Genomic DNA, 19,352 nt, shown 5'->3' on the forward strand with positions numbered 1-19,352 from the left:
TGAGTCAAAGAGTAGCTATTGTCCTGGAACAGATGGGTAGGGGGAGACCAGGAGGGCGCAGGCATGACCTGCTCTCACGGGTTCTCAGTGAAGGCGTGTGGAATGAATCAAAGCGGCTGCCACGTGACACCCTCAGTGGGGGGCAGAGCCACAGCTGGCTGGTCCAGGGCTCCGCCACTCGCCCAAGCGGTCAGAAACAGGACTCACTCCCAAGTGCACTTTCAGTAAGTCAGCAACAGGCCTTTTGGTAGCAGGTTAGTGAGTGTAGCAACTCCCAAACTCCAGTTTTTAATAAGAAATGAGGGTTCCGTTTCAAAATCTTTTCTGGATTCTATAGGATGGAGGCGGGCCCGCTGAAGCGCCGTGCGTGGCCCTCATCCCTCTCACACGCCTCTGTGCTCATCACTCTCTCCTCCCCGCTGCGAGGCCCCTGGCTCAGCGTCACATGCCTGTAGGTGGCACCTGAGGGCTGCGCCTCCTTAAGTGCTTCACCAGGCGCACCTCGCGGCCTCACAGTCCCAGCAGTCCAGTCTCCAGAGGGTTTCCAACACCCCAGGCCCCCTCCCTCAGCCTCAGCACTCGGTGGCCCTCAGCTTCCAAACCTCTTTCCCAAGTATATCTTGTGGCATCCCCCTCTGCCCTTTTGAGGTCTTGACTCAAATATTACCTTCTCTGCAAAGCCGTCCTGACCCTCACTTAAAATTACACCACTCCTCACCCTGGCACTCTTCCCTGCTTTCATTCTCCCACAGTGCATTCATCATTTAACAGACAATATAGTTTACTTATTCACTTATTGTCTGAATGTCTCCTCCCAACACCAAAACCTAAGTTCCACAAAGCCAACATCTTTGTCCATTCTGTTCATATTATTTCCCCAATGTTTAGAAGAGTGCCCAGCCCATGGTGGGCACCCAACCCATAGTGGGTGCTAATGAAATACTTGTTGAAAACACGAATAGTAATATAATATAAAAAGATTCTTACTCTGTGCCAGGCCAGAGGGCTTTACACGTCCTCATCTCACTCACTATGAACAATAACCCTATTATAATCCCCAGTTTACAGACGAGGAAACTGTTGCTCAGACAGGTTAAGCAACTTGCCCAAAGACACACAGCTTAGCCAGGAAGAGAGTGGAGTTTGAACCCAGGCCACCTAGCACCAGAACCTGTGCTCTTACCTACTACAGGGTGCTGCTCACTCTGCTGGCCTTCATCCAAATACAGAAGCAACTCGTGAACCAGCTGAACTTTCCAGAACAAGGCCAAGCATCCACCCTGTGATCAAAATGGGGAAGAGGACACAGGAGTGGCGAGCCCAGGCAGCGGACCCCGGGAGCCTGCTTCTGCTGCACTTCCCCAGGGGAACAGCAAGTCTGACTTTCAGAACACAAGCACAGCCCAGTTTGGCAGCCACAGGCTAACGGGGTCCAGTTTACTGTGACAAGTGGAACTGGGGCTTTGACAAGCCCAGGTGCTAAGAAAACAAATCCTGCAAGACCAGGAAACTGCTTAAACCGAAGAGGGCCAGAGAGAAAGTTCACTTTAAGCTGTTAGATGCCCGAGACAAGGTCTGGTCATTTGAGGCCACCTAAGTCTTTTTCTAAGAATAGTCAGAAGCCCCCTCTGGTTTAGGGGCCTGGAGGGGAGGGTGCAAAACGAACTGGTGCAAATGAAATGGTTTCCAGTAGTCACATGGCAAATCATAGCCCACACAGCTGTCTGCACACAGGTATTGCGAGTAAACAAAGTCTTTGGCTTTTGGTTTCTTTTTTCTTTTTTTTTTTTTTTAACTACTTCCTAAAACTCAGAATCGTCAAAGATGCACTTGCAAGACTGACCCAGTACCTCGTTTCAAATGCTCACCTTTTCTCATAAACCCTACCAGGCCAACCACACAGAAAGTTTCCTGTCTCCTAAAAAGACAAGTTTCCATTCGCTGATGGATTCTTCCTTGCTCTGCTCAGTCCCCTTGGCTAGGGTGAGTCAGAGCTACCGAAGGGAATCTCCTCAGGAACTTGTCACCTTCTTTCTCCTAAGATTCGCCACCAACATTTAAAATACAACTGTGCCTGCCAGTCGTCTCCATCAGGCCCAAGTGCTAACAACACTGTTGCCTTTCTAACCAGAGCGCTTCAAAACGAGCCAAGTTCTCTGAGACGGAATCAGATAAGGGCCTTTGCTCTGAGCTCGCCTCTCCCCCTGCCACCCACACAAGGATGCTTCTCTCCTCATCCTTCTCAACCAGAAGCCATCCACCTCTGCTTCACCTCCTTTCTTCTGCAAACGGTCACCGGCAAATGGTCAATCTGGACTCTGGTCATCTCGTCCTGTTTACCACTTCGAGGTAATCCCATTCAAATGGTATGAAAAGGAGATTTTCAGACCCTTTTCCAAGCAGCATTATTTCTTCCAAATGCTGAGCATTACCAAGCCTTTTCTGACACTGTCTGCCCTGGACAAGACCCAAGGTCAAGGAGATTTCTGAGGAGTACAATGAAATGAACACAAATGTGCATTCAGACAATTCCAGGTTTGAACCCCAGCTCCACCAATTACTGTGACTTTAGACCTTATTTCTTCATCCACAAAGTTAACTAATAAGGTTATCATTACTGAGGCACCAACTTAGAGATCTCCTGTAAAAAGCCTGATATGTTAAAACTGGGCGAGTCTCGGGCCTGGTCCCATGGTCAAGTGGTTCAAGTTCCATGTGCTCCGCTTTGGCGGCCTGGGTTCATAGGTTCAGATTCTGGGCACGGACCTACTCCACTCCTCAGCCATGCTGTGGCAGTGACCCACATACAAAATTGAGGAAGACTGGCACAGATGTTATCTCAGGGCAAATCTTCGTCAAGGAAAAAAAAAAAAAGAGGAGGATTGGCAATGGATATTAGCTCAAAGCGAATCTTCCACAGCAAAAAAAAAAAATGGGGCAAGTCTCTCTCAGGTGAGCTGTAACAGAGGGAGAAGGGCATGGGGAGTCCAAGTTACTATATTCCTAGGATCTGGCCTTCTTTTCCCACTTGGCAATAAGCTCACACGAAAGGAAGCCAAGGAGCCAGTTAACTTTGGTCAAAGCTGGCCCCCAACTCAATGGTATCAGAGCACCCCATAGCTTGAGTCATCCAGCCTCCTCCAAACAAAAGGGCAGCCAATATCTTCCACCAGGCCCATATCCTGGAACTGCCATGGGGGCACAGCTCACTAGGTGAACACATTCTAGGCTGTCTCAAAGTTGAGTATCTTGAAGCACCTGCTCAGACCTCACTCTCCCTCTCTTTGGCCCTCCCTAGGAGAAGAAAATGATGGAAAGCACAACGTCTCCAAGTCTTCATTCCCAACAAGGTATGGGAACAAGTCACAAATCAGAGTCCTCAGTGAGGGGAGATTGGGGCTGGGCAGAGCTGCTCGGTAAGAAGGGGGTTTCCCGTGTCTATTTCTCAGACTTGTTTCCCATAAGTGGTGCCTAGATACTCATACCTGGTATGAGCAGCCACACTTCTGAGCTGGCAACCTCAGTTCTCAGGGCCCCTTCCCTGGCAGAGGCCCAGGGTCCCCCCACCTAGCAGGCTGAGACCGCCAGGCCTTACAGCAGAGAACTGAGTTTCAGTTAACACGGTGATGGCTGGCAGCACAGAGCACAGCTTGGTTCAAATCAAGAAACATTTCCCAGGTCCCTGCACACCTCAGGATGTAGATATGAGTCAGCCCTGAGGCACGACGGGCCCTCACTCACACCTCACCAGCACCTTCTATCGCTTTACTCATCTACAAACTCCCCTACTAAGCTGACCTTCTCATTCACTCTTATATCCCAGAACAGTGCCTGGCACGTAACTGGGGGACAACAACTACTTGCTGAATTAGCATATTAATTCTTTACCATGGCCCAACTTCAGGGAAACAGACCCAAGCCCCCGCCTACCTCCCTGACCTCATGGCCAACCACTTCTGGCCGACCACTTCCAGCCAACCCAGAACACAAAACACATGTGTGTTCCAGGCACATTGGCCTCCTTTCTGGTCCTTGAACCCACCAAGCTCCTTTCTGCCTCAGGGCTCTTGCACCTGTTGGCCCCTCTGCCTGAAATACTCTTCACCCAGGTTTTCACAAAGCTGCTGCCTCCTCATCTTTTAAGACTTAGCTCAAATGTCACGTTCTCTGGGAAGGAGGCTTTCCTGAACACCCGATCTAAAGTAGCAATCACCTCCCCGCCCCCAACACTCTAACCTACTTGCAGGTTTCTATTTCTCAGGCCACTTTTCTCTGTCGAGTGACTTGTTTTATATCTTTCTCTTTCCATTAAAGGAACCGCTCTGTCAGTCCTCCTCACTGCTCTTTTCCCCGTGCCTAAAATAGTGCCTGGCACACAGGAGATGTTCAATAAATAGTCATTGAATGAACGGACAGAAGAGAAAAATAAATAGCAAATTCAAGATGGGGAATGATCTGCACACTTTAAATATCTTACAATTTTATTTGGCAATTATACCTCAATAAGGCTGTTTTAAACAAAAGAAAGAAAGGGACCGACCGGGTAGCATAGTGGTCAAGTTCCCGTGCTCCACTTTGGTGGCCTGGGGTTCACAGGTTTGGATCCCGGGCGTGGACCTATGCACCACTTATCAAGCCATGCTGTGGCAAGCATGCCACATATAAAGTAGAGGAAGATGGGCATGGATGTTAGCCCAGGGCCAATCTTCCTCAGCAAAAAGAAGAGGATTGGCAACAGATGTTAGCTCAGGGCTAATCTTTCTCACCAAAAGAAGAAAAAAAGATTGGGGGAATGATTTAACAAGGCTAAAAAACAAAAGTGGGGAAGGGGAGAAGACAGAGGCCAAAAAAGATTGCAAAGAAAATATGAGATATTCACCCAGGAGCACAATTTTTAAGACAGCTATCATTCAAAAGCATAAAACGCAGAACAGTTTAGCTACTCTCCCATCACAAAAAATATCCATGCTCTTTGACCCAGTCATTCCATTCCTGGGAATTATCCCAAGGAAATGAATTCAGAATAGGAACAAAAATAAAGAGGCGCCTGCCCAAAGATGATTCCAGTCACGCTGTTTATAATAGCCAAAATCTGGAAACACCCGAAATGTCCACGGACAGGGGAAATGCTTTGGCTAATTACAGCATATCCACTGGATGGAGTATCGTGCAGCAATTAAAATGACCAAAAGGAGGACAATAGAGAAACATGGACAAGTGTTTTCGAATAATGCTGAGAGGGAATTAAAAATATTGAATTCCTTCTAAGTACCAGACACTGTCCAGCACACCTTCCGTGTCTCAATAACGCCTCACAAGAGTCTAAAATAAACCAATTCTTATCCTCTTTTAACTAACAAGAAAACTGAGGTTCAGAGAGCTAAGGAACTTGCCCAAGGTCACAGAGCTAGCAAGGAATAGAGTCAGGATGTGAATGAGCCCTTCTCCCGCCAGAGCCACACACACCCTGAAGTCCGCAGGGCCGCCCCTCACAGCCTACAAGTATTCAAGACCGTCCTTTCCCGTAATGACAGTGTGATTGTGTTTGGCACAAACACAATTGGCCAAACTCAGAGATCTGAAGCAGCTGCAAAAAGTGAGAAAACACTTGTGAGAATACAGCAAAAAACAAAATAAAACAAAACAACAAAGAAAACCACCTCTTTACGGGCAAGAGACCACAGAGAAAAGACATGTGAGAGTGGTCAGCAAGACCAGGCTTCAGCAAGGATTGAGCAGAACCATAAGGAGAACCATGAAGGGCAAGGAAGCCCCTCAGCAGGCGCTGGATCCCATTTCAAGGCTGGAACCACCAAGATGAGGGTTTGCCAGGAGCTCCTGGAGCAGAGGGTCTGCCTGTACTCACAGACTCTTCTCCCAGGACACACACAGTGGCGCTCAATAAATGTCGGCTGAAATACACACATCTCCTGACATGTAGATAAAGCAAGAGGAGAGGTAGAAGATACCAGAGCTGCGGAGAAGAGCACACTGGAAATCAGGACTGTCAGAGTGTGACTCTGCGGGCCTGGTGACCCCCCTGCTTTAAAGCTGCCCATCTCAGTCTCACAGGGGCTGTGGGAATAAGGAAGGCGATGCACCATTCTTCGACTCCACCATCTGAGAACAGGTTTCAGATGCAGCAGGAGATTCAGCTCAGAGAACAAGACGGCCTTCCTGTAACGTGCACGCTGCCAGAAGCCAGAGCAAGCTTCAGGGGAAAACCGAAACGCCGTTTCACGGGAAAAGGTAGAGAGATTCCTCCCAGCCTGCTGGAGTAGACACAGCTCTGCCTGGAGGCAGAGGGCTGGATGAGAAGACCTCCCCGGCTCACTCTGCTTCCTTGAGACCAACTGCCCAGCACCACCATTCCCCAAACCAGGCTTTACTCGGAGTGTCAAGGCCACAGATGACCCACGACCGGCCAGAGCTGGTTATGCTGAAGCTGGAGGATCACTACACGCGGGTTCATCATATCATTCTCTTACTTTTGTACACGTTTGACCATTTCCATAATAAAGTTTAAAAAAAATGTAAACTCAGACCCAGGCATTTCACCTAAGAATCACCAGGGCCTGGCCCAGGTTTTGGGACTACCCTCTGGAGCCAGACAAAGGTCACTGGTCTTAAAAAAATTATCCTACACTGGGCCAGCCCAGTGGTGTAGCGGTTAAGTGCGCATGCTCCACTATGGCAGCCCAGGGTTCGCAGGTTCGGATCCCGGGTGCACACCGATGCACCGCTTGTCAAGCCACGCTATGGCGGCATCCCATATACAGTAGAGGAAGATGGGCACAGATGTTAGCCCAGGGCCAATATTCCTCAGCAAAAAAAGAGGAGGATTGGCAATGGATGTTAGCTCAGGGCTGATCTTCCTCACACACACAAAAAAATTATCCTACACTAACAGATTTTCTAGCTGGGAGAGGAGTTTGCAAATGCAAGTCAGGCAGGACAGGCAGGTGATTAAGACTGTCCGGGTTCAAGTCACAGGTTAGTCTCTCCTTAGCTGTGTGACTCTGGACAAGTCACTTAACCTCTCTGCACCTCAGTTTCTTCATCTGTCACATGAGGATAATAACAGAACCTTCCTCAAGAGGCTGTTGTGAGGAGTAAATGCCACATAAAACTCCTGATAGAGGGGCCAGGGATGGAGTAAGCGCGCAGTAAAAGCTCACAGCTGTTATGACACATTCATTTTGTAACACATAGAGATACTCATTTTGGAAACCACACGTCCATTTGATCAGTTGTCAGGGGAAGATGGAAAGGGGTGGAACCAGCACTCTATTTCTGAGAGCTCAGGCAGTGGTGTGGGAGCCCCACGTCTAGAGCACCAAGAGCGGCCCCAGCGGGCCCAGGCCTCCGCGGGCCAAGGGGCCAGAGAGAGCTCCTCCTTTCAAAAAGCCAGTACCAGAAACAGGAAGCTGCTTCCTTTCCTTTCCATTCTGAGCCAGCATTTCCTTTTTTGTTGTAAAAAGCATTCCTCGTCTGCAGCCCAGCCCTTCCCCTGCCCTCAGCAGCCCCAGGCTCAAACACACCCACAGGCATCTGCATTTCTCTTGGATTGATTCTGCCCACCATCGGGGTCATGAGGTTCCTGGCAGACCCGGAGTGAGCATGTCCTTGCACGAGGCTAACGGGCACACAGGGCCACGAGGCAGGACGTGAGGACTCCAGGCACACAGACCTCTCTGGGCACGTTTTCCTCATCTTGTTGGAAGGATTAAGTGAAATACGTCTTTTAGTGCTAGTGTGGTGCCCAGAACACTTTCTGCCTCCCTTTGTAAAGGATCTCGCTCAATGAAAGGGAACCTCTCACAGCTGGGTAAGCATACAGAGTCACCAGCCTCTCCTCTACCCCCCAATTTTAACTAGAACCTCAAACGGGACCTCAATGTCATAAAAATCAATAGTAGCTGAAATTAAGCCTACAATTTCTTGTGTCTCTCCTTGTTTATGGCTTAAGGCAATGCTTCCCCAACTACGTTCAGTGGAAAAAGATCCCCTGGACAAATAAATTTGGGAATCCTTGCTGCAGGACTTCTCAGAGCCTTTAAAACACGAATCTTCATCTTCAGGAATCTCCAGGAGGGAGACGGCTGATGAGGCACATTCTCAACTACTTGAAGCCCTCTTTCACAAAAACATCTTGCAGAAGACAGTATGGGAAAGGCTGCATCACTGAGGGGAGGGGATCCTCAAGATAGTGCCCAATGCGTGAGAACACTCATGTCACACTTTTTAAATATGACCTGTAACTTTTTTCTGGCCAGCAAAACTCTGTGTGTACCATGAGTGAAGCTGGTCCTGCCAATCCATATCAAAACCAAACCCACATTAATTGGCTAAATTAGGACTCAGAACATCCAGGCTCCACCACTCTATAAGCAGCTTATCTCAACAGCTTTGCAGAAAGCAAAACCCTCATCATCAATATGTTGCTGATTCAAGTCTATAGTTTACGCTGTACAAAAAGTTATTTTTCCTAACCATAGCTGGTCTATTCCACATACTGCATTATGCTTTCTTTCCCCCCACTTTTTTTTTTCATATTTTAAACACAAGTCTTAATTCATTCTTGCAGCTATTCTGAGCGTGGAAAAATGAAAGGGGGGAGAAAAATGGCAAGCAGACAGGATGACTTCAGCTCCATTATTCTGAAAGGCAATCTGCCCAGTTAAAACACACTGCCACCCACCAAAGGCAAGATGACACAGAAATACAGATGTATATAAATATATAGGTTTTATATGTGGCAGTAGTCTGAATTGAGACTTTTTCAACACAGATGAGCAACAGTCATGCCTGGGAATAAACGACAAAGCATTTCTGATCCCAACATCTGTCCCTAGGGTACACCTCTGCAGCTCCACCTGGGGTCTGGAATAGGAGGGAAAGCCAAGAAGGAAACAAAGACACCGGATTAAAAGGTTGTATCTTCTGGAAGCAAATGTAAACAATTTATAACATTATCTTAACATGAAAACCAATAACAATGTATCATGGCATAGAATGCAAAATCTGCACAAATTTAAGACAAACACTAGGTGCTACAGGAGTAAGGTCTAACTGGTCCTAGGGGCTTCACCCACCCAAGTCCCAGGGGATCTTTCAGTGGAAGGATGAGAAGCCCCTGAAAGTACCCGGTCAGCTTCAAAGACTCAGATGGTCCATTCAGGCTGAGCCAGGCCATTGGGCAGACTGGCTTTCAAGAAAGGCCTCATCCACAGGACACCCAGACTACTCCCCAGGGATCTCGCCCATCCCTAGGATCCCTAAGACATTGAGATGGGGCTGGGAAAGCAAACCCATGTGCTTCCTCTTGCAGGAAACTCTTTGAGGCCGAGGACCCCCCATCATAGGAGGGTGGAATGGCAGGCTGCTGTCTGCCATCAGCCAATGTGGTATAATGTCTTACTCAAGGGCACCAGCCCTCGGGTCTGACTCCCAGCTCAGTGCTCCTTTATTAACCACCCATATCTTCTCCAACCTTTGTTAAGGTTAATTCTCTAATAGGCATTCCTAGCAAGTCACTCTCCCTTCTAGGCCTTCAGTTTCCTCACCTGCAAGATGAGAGGGCTGGACCAGATGGAAATTCCAAGATCCTTTGCAGCCCTCTTACTTTAGGAATCTAGGACTCTACTAAATCAACCCCAAAGCCAGGCACCCCAAAGTGCTCTCTGATTAATATCTGAGGTTGGTGATGAAACCGAGGCTACAGTTCAGTGAGGTGTCTTTCCTGAGCCTCAAGCAATGAAGACCTCACCAGATGGCTGTGCACTGCCCAGAGGTGACAAGTCCCTGGACACAGAGAAACCTGACACCCAGCCCTCCTGCTGCTGTCTTGTCCTTCTTCTAATTGGTCTGCCCAGAGGGGTCCCCCTTTGCTGCAGGCAACCACAAAACTAGAACCCACAATTCTTGACACGTACCCCAGAACCTCAGCCACAAGCAACCACAAACTAGAATCCATAATTCCTGACACCTAACCTAGAACCTCAGCCACGGGGCCATGTCCTATCTCCTGTTTACACTCCTCGCCTCAGGGTGGACACAGATGCAGTGGCAAAGGGGTAAATGCATAAAGGCTGCCATTTTGGAAATCCTGGCATTCCTGCTGGGGAGGGGGGAATATATTATGCCCTAACGATTTTAAAGAATAGGGTTGACTTTACACGTGTTCACACACTGTGACCCAGCAAATTCCACTTCTAGGAAGAAACTCATCGCAGCATGGTTCATAATAGAGAGACTTGGAAACTACCTGAATGGCCAACACCAGGGGAGTGGTTCAATGATTTTAGGGTAGGACCACACAATGCAGCCACTAACAGTGATGACGCACATCTACATGTATTGATGTAGACAGAAGACGTTTATAAGGCAAGGCACACGGTATGCTCCACAAATATATACGTGGACATTTGTATGCAAATGCAGAGGGTAAAAATACTGTAAGAACATGCAGCCAATTGTTAATAAGCATTACCTCTGAGAGGTGGGTGATTTTTTTCTTTTGTTCATCCGTATTTTCTTTTTTTACAGTATATATATATCATTACATGCATTTTTTAAATATTTTAATAAAAGTAGAAAGAGAAAGAATATACTTATCAGAGGAATTATTCAGAAAGAACAAGGCAGGTATCCATTAAAAAAATTATGAGTAAGTTAATCTCTAGGCAGCTTCTCGTTTCTCAGAAAGAGACCAATACACAGCCAGGTGCATCACAGTTTGCCGACAGAGACCTGTCTTGGAGGATGTGCCGGGCTGCACTTCAGGGAAGCAGCCCCAAGCCCCAGCTCAGAGGCTGCACATGCTGGGATGGCCACCAGCAGGCCCAGTCATCTGGAATTGAGCCACCAAGTGCCCCCAGGCTAGCCCTTTTTGTTTTTAGCCACTTCCTTGGGCTCAGTGGCCATGACCCTGAACAGAATCCCACACCATGGTTGCTAGAGGCAGGCAGTTGGGAAGCTCAGAACATGAGTCCTGAAGATCAGTCAACCCAGGTTCAACCACCCACTAACTCAGTCTCTTAATCCCTTCGAGCCACAATGTTCTTATCTGAAAAACGGAGATAAAACCTCATAGGGTCCTTGCGAGTGTTAAATGTGGCAACACACACCAAGGGCGGAAAGTGGAGAGCTCAACACAGAACAGGTGACCATGAATGTTTCCACGTCTGCCCTCATTATGCTCCAAGCTCATTCCCATAACCCCAAAGGCACTTATGCAGCTTTCCCTTTGAACTGAATGTAGAGAAAGATTCCAATCAGCCTATTCCAAAAGGGTGTCCTTGTTAAAAAGCATAGCTTAGTGAGACTTGCCCGCAGGCTCTGCCACTCCCCGCCATTGCAGACACTGATGCCAAGGACCTGGCCCTTTGCGGTCCCTCTCCAGACCACAGCCTGCAGGCAAGTCCAGAATACTTACGAAGGGGAATGCGGCTTTCCCGGATTTTGAGCCAACCTGGAGAGGAAGGAGGCATTCCATCATCGTCCCCAGGCAGCAGACCAGCGGCCTCCTGGCCCTCACACTAACCTGGGCTGCAGATGTGTAGGGCTTTCCTCCAGCCCCAGCCTCGGGAAACCGCAGGTCCCTCTCCAGGCCGCCTGCGAGGAAGGCTGGTGGCAAGTTTCACCATGGAAAAAGCTGCCAAGGTAGAAGCGGACAGCCAAGGGGATGGTGCCCCATCTCCACATCCTTTCAGGGATGGCAGGGAGTTAAACCTCCAGGAGGAAGTTAAAACTCTGGTGGTAGAGTAGAAGCAGAGAAATGCCACACTCCAAGGCAGTGGCTGGGTGAGGAAAGGGAAACCAGGTTTCGCTCTCAGTTCTGCCAGGGACATGTGACCTGGGACAGGCCACCACCAGGACTCTGGGAATATTTCCCAAAAAACTAGGAGGTTGGACTCGCCAGCCATTCAGTCATATTCCCAATTCCTAAGCACTCTCAGCAAGCCATGGTACCTGGGGTCACTACTGTTCACTCGCCTGATTCCCCATTAGACTGAAAGTGTCCCCAAAGACCAGAGAGCATCCTACCTTCCTTGGAATCTTTGCCTGGGTGGCTACAGCTAGGAGCTCAGCAGGCAAACTAGTAATGACTGAAGGTTTGTTGATTGAATACATGTCCATGCACTCTCCAAGGACCTGATCTGTGAGGATGTATGGCACCCTTCTCCTTTCCCAGCATGGGGGTGGGTGGGGGAGGGAGGGTGGCACGGGCGACGACAGGGAGAGCTCAGGTCCTGCACACAGCAGGGACCTCTGCCCCAGCCAAGGTGGGAGAAGGGCAAGCCTCCCTCATTTTCTGAGTAGCAGCAGGGCCTCCCCCAGGCACCTCCTGGCTCCAGGGCAACTCCTCAGTGAAGTGGCTGTACCTACACAGCTTCCCAATGTCCCCTCCCCAGCAAGGCCTGGCAAGGTCCTTCGGGGACCCCTTTCTCCAGGTCAGCTTGCTTAGCAGGGACTTTTCTCTGTAAGAGCACAAGGTGGGGAGACAGTGTGGCCACGCTTGTCTCTGGAAAGCACTAAAAGGCTGGCGGGAAAGGGCAAAGCTACAATGTTCACAAAACGTGAATCTTCACGAGGCACCACTGTCTCCCCAGTGACCAGCACAGACTCGGCTCACTGAGGATGAATAAATGAGGGAAGGAACTGGTGTGGGGCTCTAGCCAGGTGTCCCGAGGGAGCACATCGGGGGGATGAGAACATTCTATCTTGCCTCAGTGGAGTTCTCAGACCCCTAGGAGGGTCTGATGGAGACAGGACAGCAGGTTCTGCCAGGATGAAGTAGCCTCACAACTTCTCTTTACAGATTCAGACTCTGGGTTCAGATTTCGTCTTCCTCCCTTCCCACACAGAGAGAAAAAATGGAAGTGTGACGAAGATTGGTGGATTTCCAGGAAATCTTAGGAGACTGAGAAGGGTCCAGCACACTGGCTGGCAGGTAGGAGGCAGACACTAAATCTTGGCTCCTTTCACTCTTTTGGATACAAACTGGACCACTACACACAGAAAAGCCATCACAGGGCAGCCAGACATGAGGACCCCACACCCCATCACAACCTGGAATCTCAGGCACCAGCAGCTGGGCCCAGTCAGGGACTTCCAGAGGCATGTCACGTGTTGCTTCTCGCACTGACTGCTTATTTAATAAGGGCCAGAGTGGACTGAGCTTCCTAACATCCTGGGAGAAGTCTGGCACTGTTGCGTAAGCCAGGCCCTCTGGTTGGACCCTTCTTCAAAGGCCAGGAATCCAGTGTTGCAAGCACTGTCTCTGGGGGCCCTGGCCTGGTATGTGAGAAGAGCCTGCAGAACAGGAAAGAAAGCCAGAGTGGACATCGCCCTGCCCCGCCTGAGCTCACCACACGCTGCTGGGACAGTTTCCTGGCCTGTGTCACCCGCCTCTAGTAAATAAGAGCCAGCTATAGAAGTACCTCCCCTAACGGTGGCCTGTGGTGGGAATGTCATTACACCCTCACTAGGGATAGTTTATACGCAAAATCTCTTAGGAGTAAGAGTGCAGACTCACGGATTCACAACAACATTGCAGGTTTAAGTGGTCTCGTGCCCATTTTACAGATGAGAAGCCTGAGAATCAGAAGTCATGGGACTTGCTCAAGGTCACTCAGACAGAACCCAGACCCGAATTCAAAGCCATGGGCTTTCCGTCTGCCACACTGCCCCTGCCCCTCTCGTCAGGATTCTTTGAGTAATACACTTCCCCCCTATTTTATCATTTGGTAAATCTGGATTTTAGAACCATTCTTAAACAGGAGTACATATAGCAAATGTCTGATTCAACCCAACTGAGACCCCTTCACTAAGCCACAGAATTTAGAGCCGCACGAGCCCGCAGAGATCCACTCCAACCTCCTTGTTCATGTGGGGAGACTGAGGCCCCCGGGATAAAGTGATTCTTCCAAACTAGCTGGTGGTGGCCCAGGGAACTAGCTCCAGAGGCCTAAATTCCCTTCCCTAGAAACAACCCAAGTCCTGCCTTTTCAGGGAGTAGGTGGACTCGAATCCACGTCACAGTAGAGAGGACAGGGGGTGAGGTACTGGTTCCTGTTAACACTGATAAATCCCCTTGGCCTTTGGGTGGGTTTCCAGCTGCCAGAGCCAATCATCAAATAAACACTCAGGGGGGGACCACTGAATAAAGCAGCTCAGAGACCTAAATAGCTGGACGCTTTGGGGTATCATGATGCCATACCTTCGTCAAAATGAGGGACTTGGGAATTCAGCAAGTAGTTCTCCTGTATACACTCTGGAAACTGGGAGCACTTCAGAGCGACATGGGGACCAGTGGAGAGAGATCAACAGAGAACCTTCTCTCATCCCAACAACACAAGAGTCCAACCAGACACATGCTGCCGGACAACGACCCTCCTCCCAGAACTAGGCCACACAGGCCCCCTATTGTGTCGGTTTAAAAACTGAACTTTGCTGGGCAAATACACTTGGCTGTGTTCGAGAAACCAGTTTCCCTTACCACTTGGAAAACAGCAGCATGCATGCAGAAGGGACAGTTGTGGAGGGTTTTGTTGATTGGTTTGTTTTTGAAGCAAAGCCCTGGTCAGTACTGCTATAGCAACTGTAACAAAAATAATAGACAGCACTGATTGCATGCTTCCAATGTCCCTGGGTTCGTAGCTTTCAAGAAAATAAAACTGAAGGAGAAGTCACCGGTGAGCATTTTGGATCAAACAGGGATTCAGGCTTGTGGTGCACACAGAGGATTGGATCTTGTAATAATTACCACAAACCACCGGCTGGCCCTATGACAGCTGCCACAGGCAATTAGCAATGCGGGGGTGGGGGGGGGTAGAATGAGAAATTAAGGTTCTAATAAAACAAAACATCCCAGATCTGCAGAAGGCCAGATGTGGCAATGCAAGGTGGAAAGAGGCCCCTTCTTCTGACAGAGTAGCTATTAACTGGTCGCTGGAATTTCACAGCCTTCCCAGTCTCTAGACAAAAGCAAGTTAGGAATGCACTAGTTTCCCTCTATTGTGTATGGAGGAGGGGGAGACTCCCCCTTCCGGGAACCCAACAACGCTTTCGGCTGGTTCTGCCAAATCCTTTACTACTGCACTTCCCAGCTATAATTTGAGAGATGAGGGCCCGCATATCTTAATTTCTTCTTTGTACTAGAGGCTGTCTCCACCAGAACCCCTTAAATAGTGTCATCTTCCCACCAAAGGCTTCGTTCCCCAACATAATCCTTCCTACGCCAAAATCCAATGTTGGGGGGTGGGGTGGGGGGAGTCGGTGGGTAACTACATTTTGAGCAGTGAAACGCCCGTGGCAGTGCGAAAGGAAAGCACCGAATGCCTGAACAGCAAAAATGCAGTCTCAGCAAACACTTTTTGAAAAGCGGCAGACGAGAACCTGGAGTAGAGGAAAGGAAGGGATGAGACGAGGTCTGGGGCGTGAGGGGAAGACAGAGAACCGCGGGCCTGCGCTCACACTTCAGGGGGACCTCCCCTCGCCCGTCACCCCGGCCCACGGCTGCTCGGCTCAGTCACACAGGGAAGAGTCCAGCGTGTGACTCAGTGGGAGAATGAGTCCTGCGGCCCCGCAAGCAGGAATGGGGTGGGGGCGGGTGGGGAGGCAGGGAATGTCCGCGCGCAGCCCGCCCCTCCCACGGGCTCCTCGAGCCTCCATCCCAATTCCCACTCCGCCCTTCCCCCCAAATCCCGCCCAAGGTGAGGGGCTGGTCCTGGGTCCTCAAGCTGCCGCATCAGCGAGTGGAGGAGGGAGAGGAAGCCTCAAAGGGGGCGACCTGGGCTCAAGGATGCAATTGGGGAATGAGTGAAACGGCGCAGCAAGGGAGGTGTGGGGGCCGCTTCCCCGGCCGCCGACCCCTGCCTCCTCCCGCCCAACGCGGGTCCCCGATTCTCCCGCGCCGCGGCCCCCTTACCTCCAGGGTGCGGATCTCCTGCTGGGTGAGGTCGTTGGACACGGCGCACTTGGTGCGCAGCCCGCGCAGGCTGCCGATGGAGATGTCGATGAGCTTCTGGAGCTGCCCGCACTGCTGCAGCGCCCGGCTGGCCGCGGCCCCGGCGCCCCCATCCGCGGCCGCCGCGTCCCCCCCGCCGCCGCCCTCCTTCTTCTCCCCCATCGCCGCCGCGCGCAGCGCCGCTCTATCCATGCCTCGGCATCGGGGCCGCGGGGTGGCCGAGGCGGGGAGCCCGGGGGCGCGGGCGCCTCGGAAGCGAAGCCCCGAGCCGGGAGGGCTGGACCAGGAGCGCACCGCGGCGCTGCCGGAGCCGGGACGCAAGGAGAGCCGGCCGCGAGCCCGCCGCTGCCGCCCAGCCGCGGCGGCAAAGCGAAAGCCGCGACGACCCGACGGCTGCGGCTCCCGGAGCCTTTAAGTGGCCGCGGGGGCCGGGTCAGGGCAGCTGGGCATGCTGGGACTTGTAGTCCGCGCCGCGCACCTGCCGCCCGGCCCGCGCCCCGCGCCCGGCGCCCCGCAGTCCCGGCCTGCCGCTCCACGGCGGGTGCGGGCGGTGCAGGAGCGCCCCGCCTCTGCCCCCCGGGAGTCGCTGCTCCGCGCCGGCTCCTCCCCCGGGCGCCCAGAGTCTGAGGAGCCTCATTTCCCTCTCCCCCGCCCCAGTCTGGGGTTTCCCGCGACCTCCGGATGGGGCGGGGCAGGGTCCGCGGCTCCCCAGAGCGGTGGAGGGTGCTCATTTTGCCCTTCCTCACCCGCAGCCGAACCCTGGAAGATGGGGACAGTGGAGGCTCCGGAATCTCTTTGTGGGTTTAGGGGCCGCCATCTAGTGGGAAGGGGCCTAAAGTACTTGTCCTGTAGCTGGTTCACAAAGCGCTGTGAACTGTCTCGATTGTCTACCCCAAAGGGAATGCTCAGGCATGGAGAAAGACATCAGGGCTTTCTTCTGGACCCTCTTTACCCACCAAAATAAGCGTCCCATCCCTCCACCGACCCAGCAGGTCGGCCCAGACGCTTGAGGTTGCACATTGATTTGTCGTGCGCTTGGGAGCCCACTAAAGCAGACGGCCTGGGTTCAAACTCAGACTCGACCGCTGCCTAGCTGTGTCACCTCCTTCAGGTTCCCTCTGCCGCTTTTCAAAAAGTGTTTGGTGAAACTGCATTTCTGCTGTTCAGGCATTCGGTGCTTTCCTTTCGCACTGCCACGGGGGTTTCGCTACTCAAAATGTAGTTACCCGCCGACTCCCCCCACCCCACCACCCCACCCCCAACATTGGATTTTGGCGTAGGAAGGATTTTGCTGGGGAACGAAGCCTTTGGTGGGAAGATGACACTATTTAAGGGGTTCTAGTGGAGACAGCCTCCAGTACAAAGAAGAAATAAGATATGCGGGGCCTCATCTCTCAAATTATAGCTGGGAAGTGCAGTAGTAAAGGACTTGGCAGAACCAGCCGAAAGCGTTGTTGGGTTCCCGGAAGGGGGAGTCTGAGTTTCCCCATCAGTAGGAGTGATAATAATACCTATCTCATAGGGTTCATATGAAGAATGAGTTAATGTACGCCCAGCACCTAGATTGACTATTGGCATGTAGAGTCACTGGATGAATGTTAGCAATTGTCACTATCTAACCTCAGATCTCCTAAACATGGCCCCAGACCAAGCAGTGGGCATGGGCACAGTGCTGCTACCGGACTGGTAGTCCTCTATTTGTCTGCACCTTTCTGTGCCTCCTAACTCAGAATTCAAGCCCCAACCCATCCTCCCACCTTCCCCTCTCACCTCCTCCCAGTTCACAAGGGCTCTATTATCTGGTTAAACGGAGAAGCCAAGACCCTTGTCAAAGTTCCCACACATCCATACTTCCAACATCTGCTGACCAGAAGAAATCTCTCTCCTCCGAATTTTCTCTTGTAAGCTCCTTGGCTGCAGAAGTGGCTGGCTAACTTATCTTTGTATCCTCTTCCCAGAGCCAAATACGGTGCGTGGCACACAGTAGGGGCTCCATAATGTTGTGCAACCCATTTCATGAGTTCTTGTAGCAAGGTCCTATGCTTGAGGAGTTCTCTCCTGTCTCTCAGGCCAGCTCAGGCCTAGGCACTTAGTAGGTTATCTCCCTCCCCACTCCACCCCCCCCCACCCCCCTATATATACACACTGTATACTTTGTTTTGAGAACGAGGATTGGGCAGGAGGTGGAGTCCAAGCATTGTTTTCCTGCCTGAGCTATACATACGGTCAGTACTGGGTGGCAGTTTATATAACACCTTCCTTTGCTGTGGTTTGAAATTTCAAAATAAATTAAATATGAGGTCTAAAAAACAAAATTATGATAACTTTAAAACGTGCTTTTGCAAACTAACCCCTCCTCTGGAGATTTTCTGAAACGCAGGGACGTCCTCCCCAACTGCTGACCCTTCCCACTAACAGTTACTGCTTCAATCCTCACTTCATGTATAAAAAGACTCCCTGCACTGTCTCCATGATGTCCCCCAACCTGACTGTTACCTTAACCCCCCGCCCCGACTCTCCTCCTCACCCTGCAGCACAATAATAATTGCCCTGAGACAGAAACTGTGTCTCAGACTTGAGGTTGGATCAGAATGTCCTGGAGGGCTTGTTAATACAGAGTGGTGGACCCCACCCACAGAGTTTCCCATTCAGGAGGTTAAGGATGGGGCTGGAGAATTTGCATTTCTAACAAGTTCTCTGGTGATGCTGATGCAGCTGGTCTGGAGGCGGAACTTTGAGAAGCTTTGGTACAGAGGAAGGTCAGTGGCCAGGAGAACTCTGTCTCAGAACGTCCGCAGCGCAGCCTGGCTGGTTCAGAACCTCCATTTGCTCAGCAGCCAGAGCTGCCAGGCTTGAGCCACTGACTCACTCTAATTCAATTCACAAGAGATTTCCTGATAAGTGCCTATTTATGCATTTACGGTAAGCTTGTAATTGCCACTGGGGCCTGGTCGACACGTTATTCCCCAGGGCCACTTTATATGGAAAGCCATATCCTGAGAAGCGCCATTGCCAGCCAGTGGCATCCACACCTACCCATGCCACCACGGCAGTGGTGTCGGGGCTGGAGATTGGACAAACCAGCTCCCTGACTACTCTCCCACCGGGCTCCGTGTGGCCAGTCCCTCTTCTGTGGACACAGTCTTCCTTCTGATTTGTTGAAAGCATCCAGAAAGCCTCAGCCTTGCTTGCCAGTTCATCTCAGATGCACTCCAGCCTTCTTGACTGGGTTTGGGTGTGCTGTCAGTCACACATTTACAGAACTGCCTCCTAGAGATACAGAAAGCAAGGATTTTTAAATAGTTCCTTCATTCATCCTTTTAGCATTCAATAATTATTCATCATGCCTACTTATGTGGCAGACCCTGTTCTGGGCTCT

The 19,352-nt window shown here is 50.9% G+C and overlaps 1 protein-coding gene across 1 annotated transcript in view; it reads right to left on the reverse strand.

The window, feature by feature from the left end:
* The window catches only part of KSR1 (kinase suppressor of ras 1), a 148,835-nt gene extending 132,539 nt beyond the window's left edge, over positions 1–16,296 (reverse strand). Inside the window, exon 1 of the mRNA XM_014796380.2 lies at positions 15,935–16,296. Within this exon, the coding sequence (XP_014651866.2) occupies positions 15,935–16,165 (231 nt within the window). The 5' untranslated portion in view covers positions 16,166–16,296. The remainder of the gene's footprint in view (positions 1–15,934) is intronic.
* Between the last annotated feature and the right edge of the window lie 3,056 nt (positions 16,297–19,352).

Source organism: Ceratotherium simum, chromosome 16 (genome assembly GCF_057802395.1).
Source record: "Ceratotherium simum simum isolate JZ-2026a chromosome 16, ASM5780239v1, whole genome shotgun sequence".
Lineage (NCBI taxonomy): Eukaryota > Metazoa > Chordata > Mammalia > Perissodactyla > Rhinocerotidae > Ceratotherium > Ceratotherium simum.